The sequence below is a fragment of the Microcaecilia unicolor genome, chromosome 11, assembly GCF_901765095.1.
Source record: "Microcaecilia unicolor chromosome 11, aMicUni1.1, whole genome shotgun sequence".
Lineage (NCBI taxonomy): Eukaryota > Metazoa > Chordata > Amphibia > Gymnophiona > Siphonopidae > Microcaecilia > Microcaecilia unicolor.
The window spans coordinates 1,453,398-1,481,040 of record NC_044041.1 but is presented as its reverse complement, the minus strand read 5'-3'; the positions used below and the strand labels follow the sequence as shown (position 1 = coordinate 1,481,040).

At 44.5% G+C, this 27,643-nt stretch overlaps 1 protein-coding gene across 1 annotated transcript in view; it reads right to left on the bottom strand.

Annotated features, from left to right (window-relative positions):
• The window catches only part of LOC115479653 (oxysterol-binding protein 2-like), a 378,141-nt gene that overhangs the window by 170,029 nt on the left and 180,469 nt on the right, over window positions 1-27,643 (bottom strand). The window contains exon 6 of the mRNA XM_030217714.1: window positions 2,532-2,628. Within this exon, the coding sequence (XP_030073574.1) occupies window positions 2,532-2,628 (97 nt within the window). The remainder of the gene's footprint in view (window positions 1-2,531; window positions 2,629-27,643) is intronic.

Genomic DNA, 27,643 nt, shown 5'->3' with positions numbered 1-27,643 from the left:
ACAGATTAGTATTTACTTTCTGAATTCACCTACAGATACCTTAAAGTTTGATTGCATTGACTCGCAGAGGTTAGACAGATTCACGTAGGATTTGGCGATGCTCTACCAGCAGGGCTCCAGCTTGTTTTAGGATGGGAGGATAGGAAATGGAAACTGGGAAGCGGGTACACAAAGGGCCATGCTTCACACAAACAAGTTTGCAAAGGTAGGAGCAATGGATAGTAGCATATGCTTACTCAACGAACCCATTAAGGGCTAGGTCCTCTTATGAAGTTATAGGGAGAGCCATCTATCGCTGGCTATGAATACATGGGTTTTCCATTGCCGTGCACACATAAGTGTCAGAGTTGGAAGTGGCCACAGCTAGGAGTATGTTTGGTGGGGAGACAGTGACAAGCGAGTTGTTGCTGTCTCGGTCTGTGGCAGTGGGTCCTTGCCTGATAGAGTACACCGCAGTATGTCTCAGACCCAAAGCAAGTTCAAAGGTCAAGTGGTTATTGTCCCATGCTAGCAGTGGCATGGTTGATGTCTAAGACTAAGGGCAGTTCCCCTCTTGTATGGAGGGGGGCCAGTGTCAGAGTAACAGATGATCAGCGGTGCCTACCTCAGACTTGGACAGAATGAGGAGTCTGAAGGCTTCAAAAAAGATAGTCAATGGTTTATTTATTGCATTTGTATCCCACCTTTTCCCACCTATTTGTAGGCTCAAAGTGGCTTACAGAGTGTGGTTATGACATAATCATTTCGTGTTAACAGGTACATTTCTTGTAGTTTGAATGTTGGTAGTTTGAATGTTGCAAAGGGAAGATGTTTTTATGGCAATTCCCCAAGTAAAGCTGGGATCTTAGTGCCTAGCATGTTGGTGGTACATGCCCCAAGTGGCGCAGAAAATATACATTGTGACTAATGCAGAAATAGAGGGATCTTTGTGACTCAAAAGGCTAGGCTATCTTGCCCCAAAATGCTATAGATAGAAATCAAGTCATATATTTGATTGCTTATTACTGTAAGATGTATACATGAATGAAATTGCTCGCTACTGTGAATGTAAATATATAAGTTGTAGAATGCTGTGGCCATATTAAATTCCACTCTTTTCTCGGATAACTTGCCAAGCGTGGATATATTCTAGTAGCGCTTTAGAAATGTTAAGTAGTAGTAGTAGTAGTATGGTTTGTCATGAAAAGAGAGTGCTAAGGTGCTGCCTGCCCAGTTTGATGTAATTGTTGCCTTTAGTTAATGAACACACATCAAACAGTGACTGACTTACAGTACCAGCAGTAGACAATCTACTTTTCAAGAATTTCCGGATTTGAGTTTCACTAAGTCGGAGCCTTTTTACTTACGAGAAGAGCGGATGCTCCTCAACAACTCTGGCTGGCTTCTGAGATACATGTGAAAGTCTTTGCATGACATATGCGTAAAGTTGTACAGAAACAAAGTTCCTTTGACAGATTCAACCAGCAGGGAAATAGAGAGGAGTTCAGCAATGCCTTTCTCTCTCCTTAGCTCCCCCATGTGTCTAGACTGACTAATAGGCCAGAGATGGTTTCTCTCATTATGTGGGTAGGTATGTTGTCAAAGGCATATAAAAGAAAAAGAAGATATTTATCCTCTCTACACTTGATTGCTTAACTTTCCCTGTCACTCCTGAACTCTATAGCAATACCACTCTATTTCTCATGCCAGAAATGAACTCGCTACACGTGATTGCTTAACCTACTCTGTCACTTAATAACCATTTTGTATTTCTCAATCCGGAAATGGCAATCGCCATTATGGCATGATGTAAGCCACATTGAGCCTGCAAATGGGTGGGAAAATATGGGATATAAATGCAACAAATAAATAAATAAATAAAATATAAAGGCTCCATACTGTAATCAAACATATAAATGGCGAGTGACCGTACTCACCCGCAAACGCGCAGTAGAGACTTCCCTCTCTGTCCCGCCCCCGCATCAATACGTGATGACGGGGGCGGGAGAGGGAAACTGCGTGAAGGGGAGGGAGAGAACCGCCGACGTCGCTACCTCTTCCCCCCCCCCCCCGAGGTTGCTGCTACCGCTCCCTCCACCCGGAGTCGCTGCCGCCACCCCCCCCCTCCACCCAGCCCAAGCACTCTCTTCGGTATTGAACTTACATCGCCGACACGCAGCAGGTAGATCAGCTGAGCTCCCGTCGGCCTTCCTTCCCTGCCTGTGTCCTGCCCTCGCCAACGTTACATCACACGAGGGCGGGACACAGGCAGAGAAGGAAGGCCGACGGGAGCTCTGCTGATATGCGTGCTGCGTTTCGGCAACGTACGTTCAAATAGCGAAGAGAGGGCTCGGGCCGGGTGGAGGGGTGGCGGCGGCAGCGACTCCGGGGGGGGGGGCCTTGGGAAAACCCCATACTAGCCCATTTTAACGGGCTCAACGGCTAGTCTAATAAGAACAGATACCCCAGGGTGCTTGATCTTTACAGGCTCATACTGTCCAAAATGAAATGCTAATCCACAATGCCTGGTCTCTTTAGGCTCCATAAAGTACCTGTGCTGTTTAGGGTCTGTGGTTACTGTGATAAAAGCTGCTGCATCTTCCATGGCATCAAAATATTCTGTCTCATCATCTTCATCACTGGCTTCCCCTTTTACAGACAGCACATTCCCTGCAAATACAAAGTCAGTCCAGTCACTTCCACAGGCAAGACATAGGGAGATACATTAAACCTGCCATTTACAAGGTATGAGTAGCACTTTGTGCATATGACCCATTTACTCAATTTCCCTTATTATTGATGACCTCAGAGATTAATTCAGCTTTTGATTACCAATTCTAATAGTGGCTTTGCTTGAAAACCCCCAATATTGAGAACATTCCTTGAATGTGTCCAGGGAGGGGTTATTTCCATTGGACTTGGCACCCCCAAAGTTGGCTCCTATGGTGGCTTCAGGCTTATAAGTGACTTTGATGTTGGAAGAAGTATCAGTATTCAGAATGCTCTCTAGAGGATGGTATCATAATGATGAAACTGGGAGTATAAAACCCTTGGAAGGTGATTTTTGGTCCATGCTCTTGCTCTCTCCCCTTCTTTTGGAGAGCTGGGGCCCAAAGAAGGAAGTGGGGGATCCTTGAGCCAAGAATGTCATCACTTGTGACAGAGTGTCACAGGTTTGGGTCTCTAATCCACAGATACAAAAAGAGTTCGGAGAGCTTAAGAAAAGAGGAAAAATTCAAGCAACCAAGTGGAAAAAAGTGAAGATGGGAGAGGAGTCTGAACCAGAAGAGAGGAGAGAGGACAAAAGAAGATCCAAAGAAGTTAAGGGATCATCTTAGCTTTTTTCTATGTCCAGTTACTTAATTGGCACATGTGCAACTCTTTTTAGAAGGATTACAACACTTCCAACGTCTATACTTTTCTGGCAATATACTGTATATTTTTGTATCTCTTGGTGTTGAGCCTGCTTATTACCTTACTTAAGTTTCATTCTTGGTTAATATTTCTTAAATATGGTGGGGGGAGAGAACCTTTTTATTGGTCTGATAACAAATTCTACCTGTTTCCCCCCACTTATATTACAAGAATCAATCTACAAACAACACAAAATTAAAAACATCAAAAACAATAAAAATATGTTAGTGCCATTTGTAACCCTGCTTCCAACATCATTGAACTCCAAAAATAAATGAGTCCAACTTAGTTTTAAATACTTGAAAAGATGATTCTTGCCAAATCTCCAAAGGCAAATTATTCCATAGATGGGGAGCCAAAAAGAAAAAACCATTATTGTGTATAGATTCCCATCGGTCTTGAGATGGGCCAGGTAAGACCAATGTGTAGTTACTGAATGACTGCAAGATCCAAGGAGGCGCATAAGGGACAGCCATCATGCACTGCTTTAAAGGCCAGTGTAAGGATCTTACATTGGATCTGAAATTTAACAGGGAGCTGGGGGGTCACATGATCTCTGCACCTTGCTTGACAAAGAAAGTGGGCAGCTGTATTCTGCAGAGATTGTAATGGAATCCCCCCATAGACCATTAATCTATGCAGGAGGTCAGATGAGCATGATAAAGCATGTGTAAAAGTTCATTATCAATGAACCTACGGATACTACATAATTGACGCAATATGAAAAATCCCTTTTTTAAAACTGACAAGATGTGTTGTGTGAAAGTCAGATGGGAGTCAATTATCACCCCTAAGTAACAAAAAGACAAGACAGGAGACATCTGTCTACCAAACAGATTAGGTATGATTTTTTTGAGGGGGGGGGAGGAGGGGGAAATCAGAGGGGATTACTAATAGGCCAGGGCCACAATATCAGACTGAGGTGGAATTAAGAATACCTGCATCGGAGTCACGTGATGCGGTGGAAGCAGTAACAGCGTTTTTGTGCTGCTCCGAGTGCCCTGCTCGCCCCCGACCTAAACCGCCGTAGAAAAACTCAAAGAAACCGATCGGACTCTGTAAAAGAACAGAGGAAGGTGCATGGAACAATATCTCGTTCCTATGCCGCTCGGAAGCACAAGGAAAAGCTCGAAAAGCGAAAAAGAAAAGCTGCTCGCGGCAAACAGCGATTCCAAGATGGCGACCGCATCCCCGCGAGGCGAGGCTGAATTTACCGCCCGACAGCTGGCGCAGTTGGTAACAGCGGTAGGAACCGCACTGGAACCCCGTTTCACTGCATTAGAGGGCCGATTGGGGAAAATAGATGGCACATTGGCGGAAATAACAAGTAGAACGGCAGAGGTTGAAAAACGAGTATCAGACCTGGAAGACACATGGCAGCAACGCGAGCCGGATATATCTAACTTAAAGCAACAGCTAACAATCCAAGCAGAGAAGTTAGATGAACTAGAGAACAGAACTAGGCGATGCAACCTCAGACTGGTGGGCCTGCCTGAAACCATACCAGACAAAAACCTGGGCACAGTGCTGGAAACATGGCTCTCTAAGGAATTTGCCATATCAGACAGCAGAGGCCATCTTTGCATTGAACGGGCCCACAGACTGGGGAGACCGGGTCAACCGGGGTCTAGACCCAGAGTGGTCATAATAAAAGTTCTCAATTATCTCCATAAAAAAGAGATTTTACAGGGGTACCGACAGAAAAGAGATACTTTAAGATACGCGGACAGCCAAATAAGAATATTCCAGGATTATTCAGCTAGTGTACAGGAGAGGAGACGAAAATTCCATCCGATTTGCTCCTCACTTATTGATAAAAATACCCGGTTTATGCTCCTGTACCCAGCGACGTTGAAAATCATGAAAGATGGAAAATGGATATCCTTCACCTCAGAACAATCAGCGACACAATTTATTAATCAGGAGCTGCACGCACCTGCAACACCAACGTGAACTTGCTTCAAAAGAACTGTGGTGAGCAGGCTCTGTACTTGATAAGACCATTTTGCCAGGTCTGATGACACTTTTTGAGAACTCAAATTGCCAAAGGTTAAAGGTAATAATGATATGTCTGGGGGGGGAGTGGGGCACTCAGCACATTGTGACTAGGCCTTGATGGGAATGCCCTTTCAAGGCAATTCTTGGGAGAAGGGGAGTGGAAGAATGGGTAGACATGAGGATAAGGGGAGGGATAGGGGTGGGGGAAGATATACTAAAGGGAGTAATTGAGAAGATTAATTAGTGGGGTAAAGGGGGAGGATATTACTGGTACCTGTGATACATGAGAGCTAATTTGAATCTTGGTCTCCAAATACAGTATGCATGCTCCTGGGGAGAGGCTGGGCCCCCGGGGGTAAATCAGGCAATACTACTGATAGTATCCCCAAGACTGGAGAGTCATTAGCCACTCTGGAGTAAAGATCTTGTCGTGGAATGTTTCAGGCATCACATCGCCAGTGAAGAGATATAAGATCCTATCTCAGATACGGCGACATAATATAGACTTTGCATGTTTGCAAGAAACAAAATTATCAGATATTGAACATGGAAAACTTTGTCAACAGTGGGTGGGTGAGAGCCACTTCTACTCCTCGGGTAATAGGAAGAGTGGAGTTGTAATACTAGTACGTAAGGGGTTACCTTGCACCACCGCCCTAATATACAAGATTCAGAGGGACGTATAGTGTTAATTCGTGTTAACTATCAAGGTCAGAGCTTTTATTTGTGTGCGATATATGCTCCAAATTCCTATGACCCAGGATTCTTTCAGTCTTTAATAGCATTAGGGCTGCAATACACTGATGCTCCCTGGGTGTGGGCGGGAGATTTCAACCAGGTGCAGGACCCGTCCTTGGATAGATCATCACCCGTGGCTGTTCCAGGAGTGAGCAAGGGGAGGGGGATATCTGCACTCTGTAAACATTTGCATTTAACTGACCCGTGGCGCTCCCTCCACCCTACTACAAAAGATTATACCCATCAGTCAAAAGCCCACCAGTCTTGGTCTAGAATCGACTATATTCTCATATCACAATCATGGTTCTTCAAAGTTCAGCAGGCAGTTATTGGCCCTATGGAAATATCAGACCATAGTATGATATGGGTAGAACTTGACCTCAGGGAAAGAGGGAGAATAACTAACCACTGAAGATTCCCTGCTTATCTCTACAGTGACAAACAATTCTTAGACCACTTATTGGGAAAATGGAAACTGTATGAGGACACGAATTACCCTGCATGTGACTCACCTATATTATTCTGGGAAGCATCCAAAGCGGTCATGAGAGGGGAAGTAATAGCGTTTCAAAGTGCTAGGAAAAAACGATTAGCGGCGGGCATTTTGCGCCTAGAAGCAGACTATAGGAAAGCAAAGAGGAAATATATAACACACCCCACCCCAGACAACAGGGATTGCATGTCAGCAACCCTGGTAGCACTCAACTCTCTTATTCATGAGCAAGCCACGAAGCAATTAATGGCTCGACGGCTGAACTTCCAACGCTTTGGGAATAAATCAGGAAAACTACTAGCTAGAGTGGCTAAAACACAAACCTCCCAAAGATTTATCTCAGCGATAACGAATTCCAAGGGGGACAAGCTAACTAAATTGCAAGATATAGTTAATTCATTCCAGGAATACTTTAAGGAAACGTATAGCGCCAAAGATAGGGTTCGGGGTCCCCTGACCCGGGACTACCTAGAAGATGCAAAAATGCCCCAACTCACAGAAATAGCCCGCCAAGCACTGCTAGCCCCACTTGAAGCACAAGAGGTTTTTAAAGTATTAAAAACCCTACATCCGGGTTCAGCCCCAGGCCTCGATGGCTTCTCTAATGAGTACTATAGGATGCTAGCCCCTCAACTGTGTGGAGCCTTGGTAGATTACTTTGAGGCAGTGGTGACTAGGGGATCCTTTTCATCAAGGGAGAATGAAGCCTTAATAACACTAATCCCCAAGCCGGGTAAACCAAAAGACCTAGTAGAATCCTATAGACCCATTTCCCTCATCAATGTAGATGTTAAGATCTTATCTAGAGTGCTAACAAACAGACTGACGGCCCACATTCCATGCCTAATAGGAGAACACCAAGTGGGATTTGTCAAAGGCCGACAGGCGGTAAGACAAGTTCGAAAAGCATTACTCACAGTGGCTTATGGACAAGTTACGGGTGACCCCTTATTATTAGTTAGCCTAGACGCGGCTAAAGCTTTTGATAAAGTTAATGGAGAATACCTGTTTCAAGTACTCGAGTACATTGGGCTGAGTGGCTGGTTTCTGAAAGCAATTCAGACACTCTATAATAACACCACTGCACAAATACTAATTAATGGTACTAGATCTATGCCCTTCCGAGTAGAACGGGGCACAAGGCAAGGATGTCCATTATCCCCCATACTGTTCCTTCTCTACCTGGAGCCACTTCTACGAACGATTCTGCTAGACCAAGACATACGGGGAGTAACACTTCATGGGCAACTGATAAAAGTGCTAGCTTTTGCAGACGATATGTTTCTTACACTTACACAACCGAAAACCTCAGTTTCACGATTACTTGAAGTCATAGATGAATTTGGGTTCTACTCAGGATTACAATTAAACCTACATAAATCATTAGCCCTCCCGATTCAGGAGGAGGTGAAGGAGGGGTGGGATGATTCATTCCCCTTTCAGTGGGCCGAGGATAACCTTAAGTATTTGGGGGTCTTCATTCCAAAAGATTTAGCGAACTTGTATAAAGAGAACATAGGCCCATTGAAAAATAGAACAAAGGAAATACTACATGGTTGGCAGGGTCTGCCCTTATCCCTGAAAGGGAGAATCGCAATGTATAATATGTTCATCTTCCCGAGGTGGACGTACATCTTCCAGATGATCCCTGCCATACTGGGATATAAAGAGGAGAGATGGCTCAATAAAACCCTCACTGTATTCCTAGTGGCAGGGTAAACGGGCACGCACAGGTTTGAAAAATCTCATGAAGCCCTTGTTCGGGAGGGGGATTAGGACTGCTCGATTTAAAACTTATAACGATAGCATGTGGCCTGCGGCACCTATCAGATTGGTTTCGAGCAAAAGAGTTCTTCTCTTGCACAAGTGTGGAAACCACATTGATAGCCCCAATGGACTTTGCTTATTGGCTCCATGCTCCAGCAAGGGAACTCCTACCGCTGGGACAGTACGGGTACATTTTAAATCCCCTGCGTAAAACATGGAAATGGCTGGGTAGGATGTACAAATGGAATAAAGCAGTAACTCCACTGCTCCCTATTAAAGGTAATTTAGCATTCCCAGAGGGGGGAGGATCCGCTTTGTTTAAAAAATGGGAGAATTGTGGCATTAAATATTTGTTTCAGGTGGTGTCTGAGACGGGGAATATTAAACCCTTTAGAGCCCTGTGTGAAGAATTTGGACTGGGACAGAAAGACCACTTTCAGTATCTACAGCTTAAACACTATGTTAGGTCATTACCTGCAACAGACCTTACACAGCAAATATGGGACTCCATGAATGATCTACTAGGCCTAGAGGCCCAATTAAAAGTACCACTCCGTTATTTCCATCGCCACCTTCGAGACTTGCAGGGGACTTCAGATTACACAAGTGTATCACAGCAGTGGCACCAAGAACTGAGATGGAAACCCAACTCTGAGCAAATAAAACTGTGCCTGACAGGTGTATACCAGATGACAGAGAACGCGGCATGGCAGGAAATGCAATACAAATTTATTTTACGGCTCTATATCTCACCACATAGAGCCTTTAAAGCGACCATCAGAGCTACAGATGACTGCCCAAAGTGCGGACATGTGGGAGCCTCCTTGGGACATATGTTTTGGTTCTGCACAATGGTGTTTCAATTCTGGATAACGCTGGGACACCATGTGTCTCAGATGTGGAAAGTACAATGGCACCCATCACCAGGCCAACTCTTTGAGGTTTACAACATCCGAGGAAAGTCACCCGAGGGACTAAAAGCTTTTTTGAAAAGGGCGACCTTGATGGGCAAACGAACAATCACACAATTATGGTTACAACCAGAACCACCTGGAGTCCCGCAATGGAGAGGAGCTATGATGCAATGTTGCATGCTGGAAAAGAAAAGAGTGGGAGACTTGGCTTCAAAAAGGGGAGACCAATTTTGTAAAACACGGTCCCCGTTTTGGGACACCCTCACATCAGTTGGGAGAAGCAGGATTTTGAACTGTTAATAGGTCCAGTAGGGGAGGGTAGAGGGAGGGAGGATAAGGGGGGGAGTGGGAATATAAAGGAAAAAGCATATGTTCACTGTATGATATTTAACATGAAGAGTTTACTATGTATGGCTATAAGTTGACCACTGTAATGGGGTCCCCTTTCTTCTGTGTCACCAACAAAATTGTTATAATTGGAACAGTGGGAAAGACTAGACACTATGAAGTAAGAAGATTAATGTGATGATGCTAACGGGGGGGGGGGGGGGGGGGGAGAAAAAGGGTGTTAGAAAATATTGATGATGCAGTTACAATGTATACACGCAACTGTGACCTGTTCTTATGTTTACGAAGTGTTTGAATATGGATTATGTTCACAATGTTTATTATCATCAATAAAAACTGTTGATATAAAAAAAAAAAAGAATACCTGCATTATTGGTAGTCATAACAGCTAGCATGTGGTAACATCTTGCACACTAGCAGGCCATGCCTCATCTCCACTTGGGCTTATTTACTAATGAAAGGAAGACATTTCCCTCAAGGTTGACCTGTTTTTGATTTGGGTTTTTTTTTACCAACTTACTTTTTGTGTATTAGATCTAATTTATAATTATATCTCTGTAACCTAGGCTCCCTCATGTGTTGCCCTTGTAATATGGATATTGTACACATTATTATTTTCCACTTGTTCATTATAAACTGCGAAAGTTTCTACTGAGATTTGTGGTATATGAACTAAGCACTTAATATACATTAAAACAGGTTAGCAACTGAGGCCCAAGGACAGCACCCAGCTCCATGTCGTAAGGGACTGAGGAGAAGTTGTCCTTGTTTATCTCCTGACCTTCACCTGCTCCACCCCCTGCTCTGATGTTCTTTTGTTCTCTGACCTATTACAGTTTAAAAAAAAAAAAAAATCAGGAGAAGGATCTATTTGGTTCACTTTAATGAATTATGCTTATTGTTTGCTGATTTCCTATTTCAGGGTCATTTATCACAAAACCTGGACTGCATTTCTCTGTAATTATGTTTGCAAATCAAACTCGGGTATACATATAAAGTATCGCGTACCATGTAAAATGAGTTTATCTTGTTGGGCAGACTGGATGGACCATGCAGATCTTTATCTGCCGTCATTTACTATGTTACTATGATTATAATGTTGAACTCCTACTACACTACTTTGTAGACAGTAATAAATAGTGAGCACATTTTAAAAATTTGGGGTAAAACTAGAACTGGCTCAATCTCTCCCTTAGGACATGGAGTTCTCTGGTCGCTTTTGATTAAAGGAGAAAATATTGCACAACAGAAAAGAAATGCCACTCACCCATAGCAACCCTCATCTACTTCCTTGCTCTGGATCTGTGAATGGGGACAGAATGAGAAGACAAGGAAAAACCAGGAGCGCATCAAATCGCTCCATTCCAGAGTGTTCCACACCACGGAATGGGACACAGAGCCAGTGGGTGGGTGGGTGGGTGAGTAGGCAGCTTCCAAGTGTCACATTAGTTTCTCTGTCAGTGGAAGAGAATCTTGATCCCATCACAGAGAGAGTTCTACAGGAAACTTCCACTCACAGCCACACATGGGGGGAGGAGGGGCATGGGTGCTACCATTACTAATTACACTCTTCCAAAACACTTTCTTTTCCATGTCAATTATTATTATTTATTGCATTTGTACCCCACATTATCCCACCTTTTTGCAGGCTCAATGTGGCTTACAGAGTGTTGTTATGATGTAGTCATTACATGATCTTAGATACATAAGCTGAAAGTAAATGAATAAGATGCAAGGTCATTACATGATTTTAAATACATAAGCTGAAATTAGATGAATTAGATGCAAGGTGCTAGACAGGTGTTGTGAGAGGTGTTTTTGATGCACCTGAGTGATTTAAGGAATGATTTATTAAGGTGGTCTTTTATTTTATCTCATCTAATCTTGACATTTATAGACCGCTTAAACCCTAAAGAAAAGTCCAAACCAATACAATTAAGTACCAGAATAATACAATAAATAGTAGTATCAACAAAATATAAATTATACAGAGTTAGATCAATTAAATGTGAATCAAATATTTATCAACAAGTAAGTTTTTAAACATTGTGAAAACAGAAAAAGGCTGCTGCCTTATATCTAATGGGAGATTATTAAAAAAAAAAAAAGATTGCTTGATATGAAAAAGATTCCTCTAATTATTTTGTAAAATGAACTCCTATGAATGAAAGGAAGCCTAATTCTAGTCAGTCTTGTTATTTGACTAGTTCTAGCTTTAGAGAGTATATGAACCAGCTGAGTGATGTGGATAGAAGTTAGACTTTGTAAAATCTTGTACATGAAACAAGATGATTTGACTAAAATATGAGCTTTAAATGGTAACCAACGTAATTTCAACAATAAGGGCTGTACATGATCAAATTTACTTGATTTGAAGACCAAGTGAGATGCTGTATTTTGTTACAGTAAAAGTGTATTCTGTTGTTTTACTGAAATACCAAGATACAAAACATTGCAATAATCCAACTAAGATAAAATTAAGCTCTGAACTAATATGGAAAAATGACTCTAATGAATATATGAATGGACAATCCTAAACTGTTTAAGTCTAAAATAAACTTTATACAAATAATTTCCTTCAAATTCCACGGACAATAAAGTATCTAAGATTATACTAAGTACCCTGGATGACTTCTTAACTACCAAGTTATCGTTTTAGATTAAAGTAATCATTGCTGGCAAAGATTCCTGCTTGCTAAACCAGAGTATCTTTGTTTTACCTGTGTTTGTTTTATTTTTTATATTTTCTATCCTTTGTTCACTTTCTGTTTTTCTGTCACTCTTGCAAGTGGAACAAACAGGAGGAAATATTTTTTCACTCAACAAATAGTTAAACTCTTGAACTTGTTGATGGAGGACGTGGTAACAGCAGTTAGCATACCTGAGTTTAAAAAAAGGTTTGGACAAGTTCCTGGAGGAAAAGTCCATCCTCTGATGTTGAGACAGACATAGGGAAAGTTACTGCTTCCCTGGGATTGGTTAACTGAACACAACATGAAATCCTACAGAATAATTACAGACATTTATATTCCCTGAAAAAATTTGTTGTTATGTGCTTATAAACTTCAATGAAGGACTCTGACAGACCTTAAGATCTAAACTACAGTCAATTTTTCCAATCATCATAAGTACATACATAAGTACATAAGTATCGCCATACTGGGAAAAGACCAAGGGTCCATCAAGTCCAGCATCTTGTCTCCGACAGCGGCCTATCCAGGCTTCAAGAACGCTGCAACCCCCCCCCCCCCCCTCCAAAAAAAAAAAATTAATAATGTTCAATGGACTTTTCCCTCATCGCACATATCTTTTAGAAAAACAATTTTAACTTGGGACCCAAGAAGATGTGCAAGCTAAGAGACAAATAGTTGAAAGTGTTTTTCTAAAAAAATTTGTGCTATGATTGGAAAAATGGACTCTAGTTTATAGCACAAGGTCTGTCAGATGAGCACATAACAAAAACTTGTTTCAGAGAATATAAATGTCTGTAATTATTCTACGGGATTTCATGTTGTGTTGAGTTATTCAATTTTCCCTGTAAATTAAAGCAAGCTGAGTCCTCTCATTTTGTTATTTGGTGCCCCGGGATTGGTAGCGTGGAATGTTGCTACTATTTGGGTTTCTGCCAGGTACTTGTGACCTGGATTGGCCAATGTTGGAAACAGGATACTGGACTAGATGGACCACTGGTATGACCCAGTATAGCTGAAAGAACTCAAACATGAAATTGTTTATCTGCTGATAGTAATTTGTAACCTGTGAAAATCGGCCGTAGTACGTGAAGACTGGAGGGTGGTCAATGTGATGCCAATATTTAAAACGGTTTCCAGGGGTGATTTGGGAAATTACAGACCGGTAAGCCTGACGTCAATGCTGGGTAAAATAGTGGAAACTATTATAAAGAATAAAACTACAGAACATATAAAAAAAACATGGTTTAATGGGACAGAGTCCGAATGGAACGGTACTTGGAACGGTGATATTTAAGATATTTATAAATGATCTGGAAATCACAACAAGTGAGGTGATTAAATTTACAGATGACACAAAGTATTCAAGGTTGTTAAGACACATGCAGGCTGTGAAAAATTGCAGGAAAACCATAGGAAATTTGAAGACTGGGCATCCAAATGGCAGACAAAATTTAATGTGGATAAATGCAAAGTGATGCAAATTGGGAAGAATAATTTGAATCAAAGTTACCTGATGCTAGCCTCCACCTTGGGGGTCAGCACCCAAGACAAGATCTAGGTGGTGTTGTAGGCAACACACTGAAATCTTCTGCCCAGTGTGTGGCAGCGGCCAAAAAAGCAAACAGGATGCTAGGAATTATTACAAAAGGGATGTAAAATAAGACCGAGAATACTATAATGCCTCAGTATCACTTCATGGTGCGACCTCACCTTGACTATTGTGATCAGTTCTGACCATTATATCTCAAAAAAGATATAGCGGAACTAAAAAAGTTCAAAGAAGAGCGACCAAATGATAAAGAGGATGGAACTCCGCTCATATGTGTTAAAGGCTAAAGAGGTTAGGGATCTTCAGCTTGGAAAAGAGACGGCTGAGGAGAGATATGATTGAGGTCTACAAAATCGAGAAGTGAATTTTTTACTCTTTCAAAAAGTACAAAGAAGAAGGAACACTCAATGAAGTTGAATGGAAATACTTTTAAAACAAATAGAAGGAAATATTTTTTCACTCAAAGAACAGCTGTGGAACTCTTTGCCGAAGGATGTAATAACAGCGGTTGGTGTATCTGGTTTTTAAAAAGGTTTGGACAAGTTCCTGGAGGAAAAGCCCATAGTCTGCTATTCAGACAGTCATGGGGAGGCCACTGCATGCCTAAGATTGATAGTATGGAATCTTGCTACTATTTGGTTTTCTGCCTGGTCCCATTGACTTATGGAACATTCAATCTTGAGCTGTGTCAAGAAGAGCCCCTATAAAATCCAAATTCTGTACCAGTTGAAGATGTGATTTGAGGTAGTTGACTACACATCCAAAAAGCTCTAGGAGTTGTATTAACATAGTAACATAGTAAATGACGGCAGATAAAGACCTGTACGGTCTATCCAGTCTGCCCAACAAGATAAACTCATTTTATTGTTGACTTTATGGAATCAGCGGTGGATTTCTGAGTGGCTGCCCTGATTAACCAGTCATCCAGGTAAGGAAAGACGTGAATGCCCCCATCTCCGAAGTGTTGCAGCTATGACTACAAGACACTTGATGAACACTCGAAGAGCCAAGACCAAGCCAAACGGTAAGACCTTGTACGATAAGTGTAGAGACCCACAGTGGAATTGAAGATATTTTCTGTGAGTGGGTAGAATAGGTATGTGGGTATACGCCTCCTTGAGATCTAGAGAGCAAAGTCAATCACTGAGCTGTATTATGGGGAGTAGTGACTCCAGAGACACCTTGCAAAACGTTTCTTTGTAGAGAAAATTGTATAAGTCTTATAGATTGAGAATTGGATTTACTCCCCCAGTCTATTTGGGAATCAGAAAATATCTGAACCCTTGGTTCTACTGTATTCTGCCGAAGGGGGGCCAAGAGCTCCTCTAGTAATAATTGGATTTGGAGGGAGTTGAAATAAGACTCACTTGGTGGATGATCTGGGGGTCTTACTTGCCAAAGCAGAGTGTAGCCATGTTGGATTTTGTGTAAGACCCATCGATCAGAGGTGATGACAGCCAATCTCTGATGAAATAGAAGGAGCCTCCCTCCGACAGGAAGGTTTGCTGGTATTGACAACTGGTCAGTGGCAATGCTCTCTAGAAAGGAGCAAAAGCTAGGCTATTGCTTTGATTGAGGTGTTTGGGACTTTTGTTTATGCTGCTGTCTTGGACAGGATCATTGAGGTGTAGAGCACTAAGGCGGAGGAGGCGGAGGAGTACATGAGAACATAAGTGTTGCCATACTGAGACAGACTGAAGGTCCATCAAGTATGCTGTATCCAACAATAGCCAATCCAGGTTACAAGTGCCTGGCAAGATCCCAAAACAGTATAATACATTTTATACTGCTTATCCTAGAAAAAAGCAGTGGATTTTCCCCAAGTCCATCTTAATAATGGCTTATGGACTTTTCTTTTAGGAAGCTCTCCAAACCTTTTTAAAACCCCACTAAGCTAAATGCTTTTCCCACATTCTCTGGCAACGAATTCCAGAGTTTAATTACACATTGAGTGAAGAAATATTTTCTCCAATTTGTTTGAAACTTACTATTTAATAGCTTCATTGTGTGCCACCTAGTCCTAATATTTTTGGAAAGAGTAAACAAGCGATGACACTCATTATTTTATAGACCTCTATCATATCTCCCCTCAGCCGTCTCTTCTCCAAGTTGAAGAGCCCTAGACACTTTAGCCTTTCTTCATACAAAAGTTATCCCACCCCCTTTATCATTTTCGTCAGCCTTCTCTGCACCTTTTCTAATTCCACTATATCTTTTTTGAGATGCAATGACCAGAATGGCACACAATATTTGAGGTACAGTCACATCATGGAGTAAAACAAAGGCATTATAACATTCTCATTTTTGTTTTCCTTTCTTTTCCTAATAATGCCTAACATTCTATTTGCTTTCTTAGCCATCAATACCCACTGTGCAGAGGGTTTCAAAGTATCCCTTCCCTGGTCGGTGACTCCTAATGTGGAACCTTGCATCATGTAGCTATAGTTTGGGTTCCTCATTCCCATATGCATCACCTTGCACTTGCTCACATTAAATGTCATTTGAAATTTGGATGCCCAGTCTCCCAGTCTCGTAAGGTCCTCTTGTAATTTTTCACAATCCTCTTAGAATTTAACAACTTTGAATAACTTTGTGTCGTCAGCAAATTTAATTACCTGACTAGTTATTCCCATTTCTAGATCATTTATAAATATGTTAAAAAGCAGCGGTCCCAACACAGAACCCTGTGGAACCCCACTATCTACCCTTCTCCATTGAGAATACTGACCATTTAACCCTACTCTCTGTTTTCTATCCTTTAACCAGTTTTTAATCCATAATAGGACATATCCTCTTATTCCATGACTCTCTAATTTCCTCAGGAGTCTTTCGTGAGGTACTTTATCAAATTCCTTTTGACAATTCCGATATACAATATCGACCGGCTCACCTTTATCCATGTTTGTTCACCCCTTCAAAGAAATGTAGTAGATTGGTGAGACAAGATTTCCCTTAACTTAATCTATGTTGCCTTTGTCTCATTAATCTATGCTGGTGTATATACCCCAGTAGCTCCAGCACCTGAATAGTCATTCGCATGGACTCCAGAGCACCTTCCTTCGAAGTGCTCTTCACCAGCCAATCGTCAAGATAAGGAAACACATGCACTCCCAGTCTGCGTAGTGGCGCTGCGACTACAGCTAGGCATTTTGTAAACACTCTGGGCGTAGATGCCAGGCCAAAAGGCAGTACACGGTACTGAAAATGCTGTGTTCCCAGCTGAAATCGAAGATACTTCCTGTGAGCTGGAAGTATCAAGATGTGTGTGTAAGTATCCTTTAAGTCCAGAGAGCATAGCCAATCATTTTCCTGAATCATGGGAAGAAGGGTGCCTAGGGAAACCATCCTGAACTTTTCTCGGATAAGAAATTTGTTCAGGGCCCTTAGGTCTAGGATGGGACGCATCCCCCGTTTTCTTTTGCACAAGGAAGTACCTGGAATAGAATCCCAGCCCTTCTTCCCCTTGTGGAACGGGTTTGATTGCTTGGGCATGTAGAAGGGTGGAGGGTTCCTCTGCAAATACCTGCTTGTGCTGAGAGCTGTAGGACTGAGCTCCTAGAGGGCAATTTGGAGGCTTGGATTCCAGATTGAAGGTGTATCCTAACCGGACAATTTGAAGAACCCACCGGTCGGAGGTTATAAGAGGCCAATTTTGGTGAAAAAACATTAACCTCCCCCCAACCGGCAAGTCGTCCGGTACGGACACGTTTACTGAGGCTATGCTGTACTGGAGCCAGTCAAAAGCCCGTCCCTTGCTTTTGCTGGTGAGCCACAGTGGCCTTAGGTGCACGCTGTTGACGAGAACGAGCGCGCTGGGAATGAGCCTGGGCAGGCTGCCGAGAAGCAGGAATGTATCTACGCCTAGCATAGGAATAGGGAACACTCCTCTTCCCTCCAAAAAAAAAAAAACCTCCTAGATGAGGCGGTAGTAGAAGATGCCCGGCGGGAGAAAGAATCCATACCATCATTGTGCTTCTTGATCTGGTCAACTAGATCCACTACTTTCTCACCAAAAAGGTTATCCCCCTGGCAAGGAACATCCGCCATCCGCTGCTGGACTGAATGATCCAGGTCAGAGACACGCAGCCATGAGAGTCTGCGCACCACTATACCTTGAGCAGCGAACCTAGATGCTACATCGAAAGTGTTGAACGTACTCCTGGCCAGGAACTTTCGACACGCCTTCTGCTGCCTGACCACCTGGCGAAAAGGCTCGGCCTGCTCCAGAGGGAGTGCATCATCCAAACTGGACAGTTGCCTCACCAAGTTCCGCAAGTGGATGCTCGTGAAGAGCTGGTAAGATAGAATTTTGGCGGCCTGATACGTTTTCCTCCCAAAAGAATCAAGAGTCCTAGCTTCTCTGCCTGGGGGCGCCGAGGCATAATCCCTAGTACTCTTGGCTCTCTTGAGGGTGGAGTCCACCACCATGGAACTGTGGAATAACTGAGACCTCATCAATCCAGGTTCACCGTGGATCTGATACTGGGATTCAGTTTTCTTCGGGATCATGGGGCAAGACAGAGGGAATGACCAGTTCCGCATAAGGACTTCCTTCAGTACCTTATGTAAAGGAGCCTTTACAGCCTCTCTAGGTGGAGAAGGATAATCCAGGACCTCGAGCATCTCAGCCCTGGGCTCATCCTCAACCTCCAATGGGAAAGGAATAGCCGTAGCCATTTCCGGGACAAAAGATGTAAAGGACAGACTCTCCGGTGGAGATAGTCTCCTTTTTGGTGGAGGGGAAGGGTCAGAGGAAATCCCAAAGGACTCGTCAGAAGAAAAGTACCTGGGGTCTTCCTCCGATTCCCATGAATGCTCCTCTTCAGTATCGGATAAGACTTCCCTCAGGGCACTCCGAGACTGAGCCTGCCTCGACGCCAATGGCGATGTCGAGAAGTCAACGCCTGCCTAGATTGCGGTGAAGCTTCCTCCACCCACGTTGAAGGGGAGACAACCTCAGTGGCAGCCGACGTCGATGCTGCAGGTGGCACCGAGGCCAGGGACCTCTCCGCAGGGGAAGGGCAAGATGCCACTGCAGCCAGCAGCACGGAAGGCGCAAGCACGCCCGACACCGAAGCAGACTGGTGCAGCAATCTCTCCAGAAGCTCTGGAAGCAGGGCACGGATGTGTTCATCGAGACCTGTCGGTGGCAGAATCTGTCGAGGCTCGGAAGGAGGTATCGAACTGCCATAAGATCGACGCATCGGCACCTCCTGTATAGAGGAGGAGTGGACCTCTCAACGCCTACGCTTCTCGGGTGCCGACTCTCTCAACGCCCCGGAGCTCCCAGCACCATGTGTCGAAGGAGAACGATGACAGTGCTTCTTAGCCTTCGCTCGACGCCCGTCATCGAGACTCCTTGGTTTCCGAGAACGTGGAATCCTCACGTCTCCTCGGGGCCAGGCCTGACGAAGGTCGGTCCCGGGGGGGGGGGCCTGCATAACAGGAGGCCTCGAGGCAGGTGGAGACCCAGTCGACGTCTCACTGCTCCCAGCATATGGTGGTCTCGGGGCAGCTATTACCTCTCCTCCCGATGTCGATGCTCCTGTCGATGTCGACCTCGGTACCGAAGTCGAAGGACCGGACCGAGCCCCAAAAAGCTTTTCTCGTTGGGCTTCTCGAGAAGCTTGTGTCCGTGTCTTCATACGAAGACACAGACTACAAGTGGCTGGGCTATGGTCGGGCCCAAGGCACTGGATACACCAGGCGTGGGTTTCGGTACCTGAGATGGTCCGGTTGCACTGAGTACAATGCTTTAAGCCGCTGGGTGTCCTCGATGACATGGATGGAAAAACGGCTTCAGCGAAAATAACGCAATCGTGCCAAAAAAGTGAAGGGCACAAAATGGGAGAAACCCGACCGCGTGGCCTAAAGCCCCTTAAAATTTACACTCCAGCCCATCCCTATTTATTTAGTCAAAATCAGGGCATAGACCGTAGAAGTCTGCCCAGCTCCCATTTTGTTTCCCAATTACCGGCGTCACCACCCAATCTCCGCTAAGATTCCGTGGAACCATTCCTTCTAAACAGGATTCCTTTGTGTTTATCCCACGCATGTTTGAATTCCATTACCGTTTTCATCTCCACCACCTCCCACAGGAGGGCATTCCACATATCCACCACCCTCTCCATGAAAAAATACTTCCTGACATTAGTCCTGAGTCTGCCCCCCTTCAACCTCAATTCATGTCCTCTAGTTCTACGGGTAGACGTGAAGCGTCTGTTCATGCTTTCCAAAAATACTAGGACTAGGGGGCATGCGATGAAGCTACAATGTAGTAAATTTAAAACGAATCGAAGAAAATGTTTCTTCACTCAACGTGTAATTAAAGTCTGGAATTCGTAATTAAAGTCTGGAATTCGTTGCCAGAGAATGTGTTAAAGGCGGTTAGCTTAGCGGAGTTTAAAAAAGGTTTGGACGGCTTCCTAAAGGAAAAGTCCATAGACCGTTATTAAATGGACTTGGGAAAAATCTACTATTTCTGGGATAAGCAGTATAAGCGAGCTGCTCCTTTCAGTCTTTTTTTCACCATTTTTCTCATTTTGTCGTAATCACCTTTTCTATAGTTAAACGCTAGCGTACTTGATTTCCTAGTTTCACTTCCTTCAATGCCAATATCAAAACCGATCATATTATGATCACTGTTATCAAGCGGCCCTCGTATCGTTACCCCCTGCACTAGATCATGAGCACCACTAAGGACTAAGTCTAGTATTTTTCCTTCTCTTGTCGGCTCCTGAACTAGCTGTTCCATGAAGCTGTCCTTGATTTCATCAAGAAATCTTATGTCCCTTGCGTGTACAGATGTTACATTAACCCAGTCTATATGCGGGTAATTGAAATCCCCCATTATTATTGTGTTGCCCAGTTTGTTTGCGTCCCTGATTTCCTTTAACATTTCCGCATCCGTCTGTTAAGCTGTCTGTGAGTGGCTGAGAGAGACCTGAAGGGGTATAATCAAAAGGGAGGGACACCCAAGTAAGTGGAGCTGTGGCCAAGTGGTTATATCACTGGTCTTGTAATGCAGAGGTGGCTGGTTCAAATCCCACTGTTACTACAAAAAAAGCAGTGTGCAAAAACTTTTGATTTCCCTGTTCAGGGAGAAAGACGGCCATTAATAGAAGTGCACTTTCGGAGAGAAAGACGGCTATTAAGGGAAGTGCACGTCAGGGACTTTTTTCATTTGTATGAAGTCTTTCTTGAACATTTCCCAAAACAGTATCACAAAATACAGCACTCCAGAACAAGTAAGTCATAACATAACTGATCAGCAAGATCCTTTTTTTTTTTTTTACGAGCTGGCCGACTGGCTTCCCCTCCTAGGAAGGAAATGTTTTAAAGTTTTTTTTTTGGGTAGGAGGGGGTTGGTGACCACTGGAGGAGTATGGGAAGGTCATCCCCGATTCCTTCCGGTGGTCATCTGGTCAGTTTGGGCATCTTTTTGAGACTTGGTCGTGAAAATAAATAGACCAAGTAAAACCGGCCAAATGCTTGTCATCGCCGGTTTTCTTTTTTCCATTATCAGTTGAAGCTGGCCATCTTGTAAGCACGCCCACATCCCGCCTTCACTACCCTGCCGACACGCCCCCTTGAAGTTTAGCCGCCTCCGCGACGGAATGCCGGTGAGTGTGTCCAAAAATCGGCTTTCGATTATACCGATTTGGCCGATTTTAGGAGATGGCCGGCCATCTCCCGATTTGTGTCGGAAGATGGCTGGCTATCACTTTCGAAAATAAGCTGGTAAGTCACCCAGATTACACCCACTCTGATAGGAGAACAAAATCAACACCTCCTTAAATCCAGCATGCATCTTCAAAAGGTCAAAGTGTCTCCTATTCCATAGTGGCACTGTTAATGTATTCATGTATTCTGGGGCCAATCCATTTAATATTTGAAAGGCAGTAGTTATCAGTTTGAATTTAATTCTTGATTTCACTGGTAGTCAATGCAGAGCTCGCAGTAAGGGAGTTGCTCGTTGGTAGCGAGAGACTTTAAAGATCAGGAGTGCTGCGGTGTTTTGTGAAGTTTGTAGTTTTTTTAGACTAGCTTCTTTGCATCCAGCGTAAACTCAATATGGGGACAATCAGTGATTGTACCAGTAGTCGAAATGACTCAATGGAGAAGAATTTCCTTAGCCTTATCAGTTTCCAGAGTGTCCTGAACGACATCCTGATCCGGCCAGGAAATTTTTTGTGGAAGTGGATGCTTCGTCAGTTGGCACAGGGGCAATTCTGTCACAGGTCCACTCTAGCGGGAAACTTCCCCCCTGTGCCTTTTTCTCCAAAAAATATACTCCAGCAGAGAAGAATTATGCCATCGGTGACCAGGAACTTTTGGCTATTCAGCTAGCCTTAGAGGAGTGGCGACATCTTTTGGAAGGGGCCCAAGAACCTTTCACCGTATTCACAGACCACAAGAACTTGGTTTACCTGCGTGAAGTGAAGAGATTGAATCCCCAACAGGCCCAGTGGGCATTATCTTTCTCTTGCTTCCACTTCAAATTAACCTACTGTCCGGCGGAGAAAAATATCAAGGCGGATGCGCTCTCTAGATCTTTAGACCCGGACCTAGAAGATGAATCTCTGCAACATGTAATTGAACCGGCTGCCATTATTCCAGTTATGATGCTTGCGGTACCCGTAGGTATGACATTTGTACCTCCTCGGTTGAGAGAAAGAGTACTTCAGTGGGGTCATGCCTTCCGACTTGCTGGACATCCTGGTATCCTGGGGACTAAACGGTTCATTTTGTAGAGGTATTGGTGGCCTACTGTCAGACTGTCGTGGAAAATCTGGACTCGTGAGCCCTTGGGCCACTGCCAAGGAGCGGCAGTGGCAGGAGAACCACCCAAACAAGAGACAAGGCAGAACTCAGATGGACTGGTAGAAACAGGACTGGAACTGCCAGACTGGAGCTGCAGCTGAGGCAAAGCAGGCTGGAGCAGGCAGGGCAGGAACAGCTAGGCTTCACCTGCACTTGACCGCCATTCTCCAGGGGTTGAGCCCCTGGGTGCAGGCGGCCGGCAGGACTACGGGACAGAAGGGAAAACCAGCACTGCAGGGTCCAGCAGGAGGCCAGCAAACAGTCAAATAGCCCAGGAAACAAGCAGGAACAAAGGCAGGAACAGTAGAATACTCTAAGAACCAAGCAGGGTCAAAGGCAGGCAGCAAACCATAGAATACTCCAGCAAACAGGCAGGGTCAAAAGCAGGATAAGAAGTAACAGGGTAGCACTGCAACAACACTCACCGACGAGAAGCTCATCAGACGACCTCTGTTGCAAAGGCAAAGCTAGAAGGTTCACAGGTGCTTGATAAAGGCAGTCCCAGCTGAGGTCACGAATAAGGGTGAGGCTTGATTGCAGGAACAGCAGAGCACGGCTTGGCAAGAGCAGGATCCAGGAACGGATTTGGCTTGACTGGAATGGGATTCAGGATTTTCACCCAGGCTTCAGGAATTTCAAGTGGGCTTGGCTTGGCTGGAGGAACCTCAAAGTAAGTTCGGCATGGAATATAGTCACAATCGTGACACCTACACTTGACCATGATGAGCAAGAATTTGTCGCCGCTTGTCCGGAGTGTGCTCAGCATAAGGCTGATTGGCAAAGACCCCAGGGTCTCCTCATGCTGTTACCAGTGCCTGAGAGACCATGGACCCATATAGCCATGGACTTCATTACTGACCTGCCTACATCTGAAGGACATACAGCCATTTGGGTCATGGTAGACTGTTTTTCTAAAACGGCCCACTTTGTACCTTTGTCAAGCCTTCCGTCAGCTGTGAAGCTTGCTCAGTATTTCATCATGTTTTGTCTCCACGGCCTACCAGAATCAATTATGTCTGACCGTGGAGTGCAATTTGTATCTAAGTTTTGGCGAGCCTTGAATCAGGCCCTTGGGGTAAAACTAAATTTCTCCTCAGGATAACACCCTCAGTCCAACGGTCAAATGGAACACCTCAATCAAAGCTTGAAGCAATTCCTCAGGATGTATGTTACCGACCATCATGACGACTGGAGTCAGTTGCTTCCTTGGGCAGAGTTTGCCCATAACTATAGAGACAGCTCGGCTACAGGGGCTTCTCCATTTTTCATAATGTATGGAAGACATCCTCGCATACCGTTTCCATTGAGGACTAACTCAGATGTCCCAGAGGCTGCCAAAGCTGTAACCTCTTTCCAGTCTATTTGGTCTTCCGTCCAGAAGACACTGCAATTAACCTCTACTCGCATGAAGCGTCAAGCGGATAAACGTCGGAGATTGGAACCCCGATTCCAGCTGGGTGATTTAGGTATGGCTGTCTACTCGCAATCTTCAACTGAAGACTCCTTCTCAGTTTTCGCCACGATTTGTGGGTCCATACCCCATTTTAAGACAAGTCAATCCAGTATGCTACCAGCTGAAGTTACTACCCACTCTCCAAGTACATAACACCCTTCATGTCTCTTTGCTTACGCCTGTGATTCTTAGAAAAGGATCCCTGCCCGCTCTGCCGCCTAGTCCCGCGGTATCTGCCTCCCAGGAGGAATATGAAGTCCGGAAAATCCTTGATGCTCAGCGCCTCAGGGGACACCTTCAGTACCAGATTTCTTGGAAAGGCTATGGACCAGCAGAGAATTCCTGGAAGGACACTGCTGATGTACATGCCCCAGTACTGGTCAAACGTTTTCACCGCCTCTTCCCGCACAAGCCCAAACCCTGGTCCCGAGGTAGGGGATGGCCCTTGAAGGGGGGGGGGGGGGGGTGATGTTAAGATTCTGTTAGAATTCTGCTACTCAGTCAGGGGAATGCTTGGAATCACTCCGGATTGTTCCATCAGGGGCTGAGCTGATGTCAGTCTGATCTACTTAAGCTTACCTTTCCCTACAACCCCTGCTTTGGCGTTATCCCTATCTTGCTGAAGCCTTACCTGCACTGTCTGAGCTGTTAGCTCTGTGATCTCGTGGAGTTTGTTTACTCCTTTTCTTGCTTGTAGTTTTCTGTTGCTCTGTCTCTGTCTGTCTGCTGCTCTTAGTGTGTGTCTAATTACCTCTCTCTATACTGCACCTGGGATTCCCTGTCTGTTTGGCTGTGTTGTGTGGCGAGCTCCTAACTGGTCCCGTTCCTGTTTGTTTGTTTAGCTTCCCCTTCCTTCGGAGTTCTCTTTGTGCTGTGTTTGTATTCTGCTCTGCTCTTGTAGCAGCCTCAGGACCCTTTGTTTCTCTCTGTGGGGGTTGTTTGTTTGCTCTTCCCTGTGCTTACTTTAACCCTTGTCTGCAGTGTTCCTGCCTCTGGCAGCTGTGTATTCAGAGCCTGGTTAACCCTTTGACTGAAGTATTTTGCCTGCCTCTGGCAGCTGAGTGTTTGGGGCAGTCTTTCCCTTGACTGTTTTAATTCTTTTTTTGCTGTCACTACCCTCGCTATTACTGTGTACTGCTCTGAGCGGGGTGCGTCTCAGGCCTGGCTCTCTACTTTTTGCTGGCTTCCCTCTCCTGTCTGCTGGGGGTCTCTGCTCCCTGTATCCATATTTCTCAGTCCCTCATTTCCTTTGTGTTCTATGGGGTACAGCCTGACGGGTTTCCTATAGTTACCTCTCTGAGTTTATTTTTCCCTTGTGTCCTTAGCGAGCACTTAGTGTGTTGGTGCTCTAGTCCTCGTGGGGACCCCCTCATTTTTTTTTCTTTCTCCCTTCCCTGGGTTTAAGTCGGTTCCGGTTAGGCCGTGAGGCCCGTATGACTGTATTCTGAACAAGTGGGTTCCCGATAGGCCATGAGGCCTGCCTGAATGCCCTATCTTCCCCTTTCTGGTAGTGCCTTGGTCGCGTGTGTGTGTGCAGGGCTTGGTAGCTGGGGTGGCGTATACTACCTGTTCGGTCCATCCTAGGCCTTGGCCTAAAAGCTATACTAGGCCTAGGCTCAAGGGCTCACGACCAGCCTGACACCATGACTTTGACTAGAAGGGGGATGGATGCTACTGATCTGTAGTTTGCTGCATCATCTGTCTCATTCATGGTGTTTTTGAGGAGTGGGTTCAGTATTATGTTTTCTTTGTTCCTGTAAATTGACCCCTCCATAGCAGGAAGTCTAAGTGTTTGGTCAAGGTTTGTGCGAACCATGTGAGTGCATCTCTCATTATAGCATTGGGGCATTCGTCCAATATACAATATGATTTTGCATATTTGCTTAGCAAGGTTTGAACTTACTCCATTGCTGGAGGCCGGAAGGCCCACTTAGGTTCCATTTGCCAGTCTGGTGTTTCCAAGTATTTGACAATCTTAGTACCTAATTATTTCAACTTTTTGTTCAAAGTATGTGGCTAGGACTGTTGCCGAAGGGGGACCTCATTAGTAGATGTTACTGTTCAGGTATCATTAGTAGATGTTACTGTTCAGGTATCAAGTAAGTTATTCACTGTTGTACTTGGTGATTCGATCATTAGGCATATAGATAGCTGGGTGGCTGGTGGACGTGAGGATCGCCTGGTGACTTGCCTGCCTGGTGCGAAGGTGGCGGACCTCACGTGTCACCTAGATAGGATTCTAGATAGTGCTGGGGAGGAGTCCGCTGTCTTGGTACATGTGGGTACCAATGACATAGGAAAATGTGGGAGAGAGGTTCTGGAAGCAAAATTTAGGCTCTTAGGTAGAAAGCTGAAATCCAGATCCTCCAGGGTAGCATTTTCTGAAATGCTACCTGTGCCACGCGCAGGGCCCAAGAGACAGGCAGAGCTCCAGAGTCTCAATGCGTGGATGAGACGATGGTGCAGGGAGGAGGGCTTTAGATTTGTTAGGAACTGGGCAACATTCTGGGGAAGGGGGAGCCTATTCCGAAAGGATGGGCTCCATCTTAACCAGAGTGGGACCAGGCTGCTGGCATCGGCGTTTAAGAAGGAGATAGAGCAGCTTTTAAACTAGAAATGGGGGGAAGGCCGACAGTCGTTCAAAAGAGCATGGTTCGGGATAAGGTATCTTTCAAAGATATCACCATAACAGGGAAGATAGAGTATCCTGATAGTGAGGTTGCAAAAGAGATTGTAGTAGATCGGGTATCTTTAAATAACAATAAAAATCAGACAAAAGATTGCCAATTAATACTGTCAAGTACTAAGCATGATGTACTTAGGAACAACAAACATAGTTTGAAATGTCTATATGCGAATGCCAGGAGCCTAAGAAATAAGATGGGGGAGTTAGAATATATTGCACTAAATGAAAAATTAGATATAATAGGCATCTCTGAGACCTGGTGGAAGGAGGATAACCAGTGGGACACTGTCATACCGGGGTACAAATTATATCGTAGTGATAGGGTGAATCGGATTGGTGGAGGGGTAGCATTGTATATTAACGAGAGCCTTGAATCAAATAGATTGAAAATTCTGCAGGAAGCAAAACACTCCTTGGAATCACTGTGGATTGAAATTCCATGTGCAAAGGGGAAAAGGATAGTGATAGGAGTGTACTACCGTCCGCCTGGCCAGGACGAACAGACGGATGCGGAAATGTTAAAGGAAATCAGGGACGCAAACAAACTGGGCAACACAATAATAATGGGGGATTTCAATTACCCGCATATAGACTGGGTTAATGTAACATCTGTACACGCAAGGGACATAAGATTTCTTGATGAAATCAAGGACAGCTTCATGGAACAGCTAGTTCAGGAGCCGACAAGAGAAGGAAAAATACTAGACTTAGTCCTTAGTGGTGCTCATGATCTAGTGCAGGGGGTAACGATACGAGGGCCGCTTGATAACAGTGATCATAATATGATC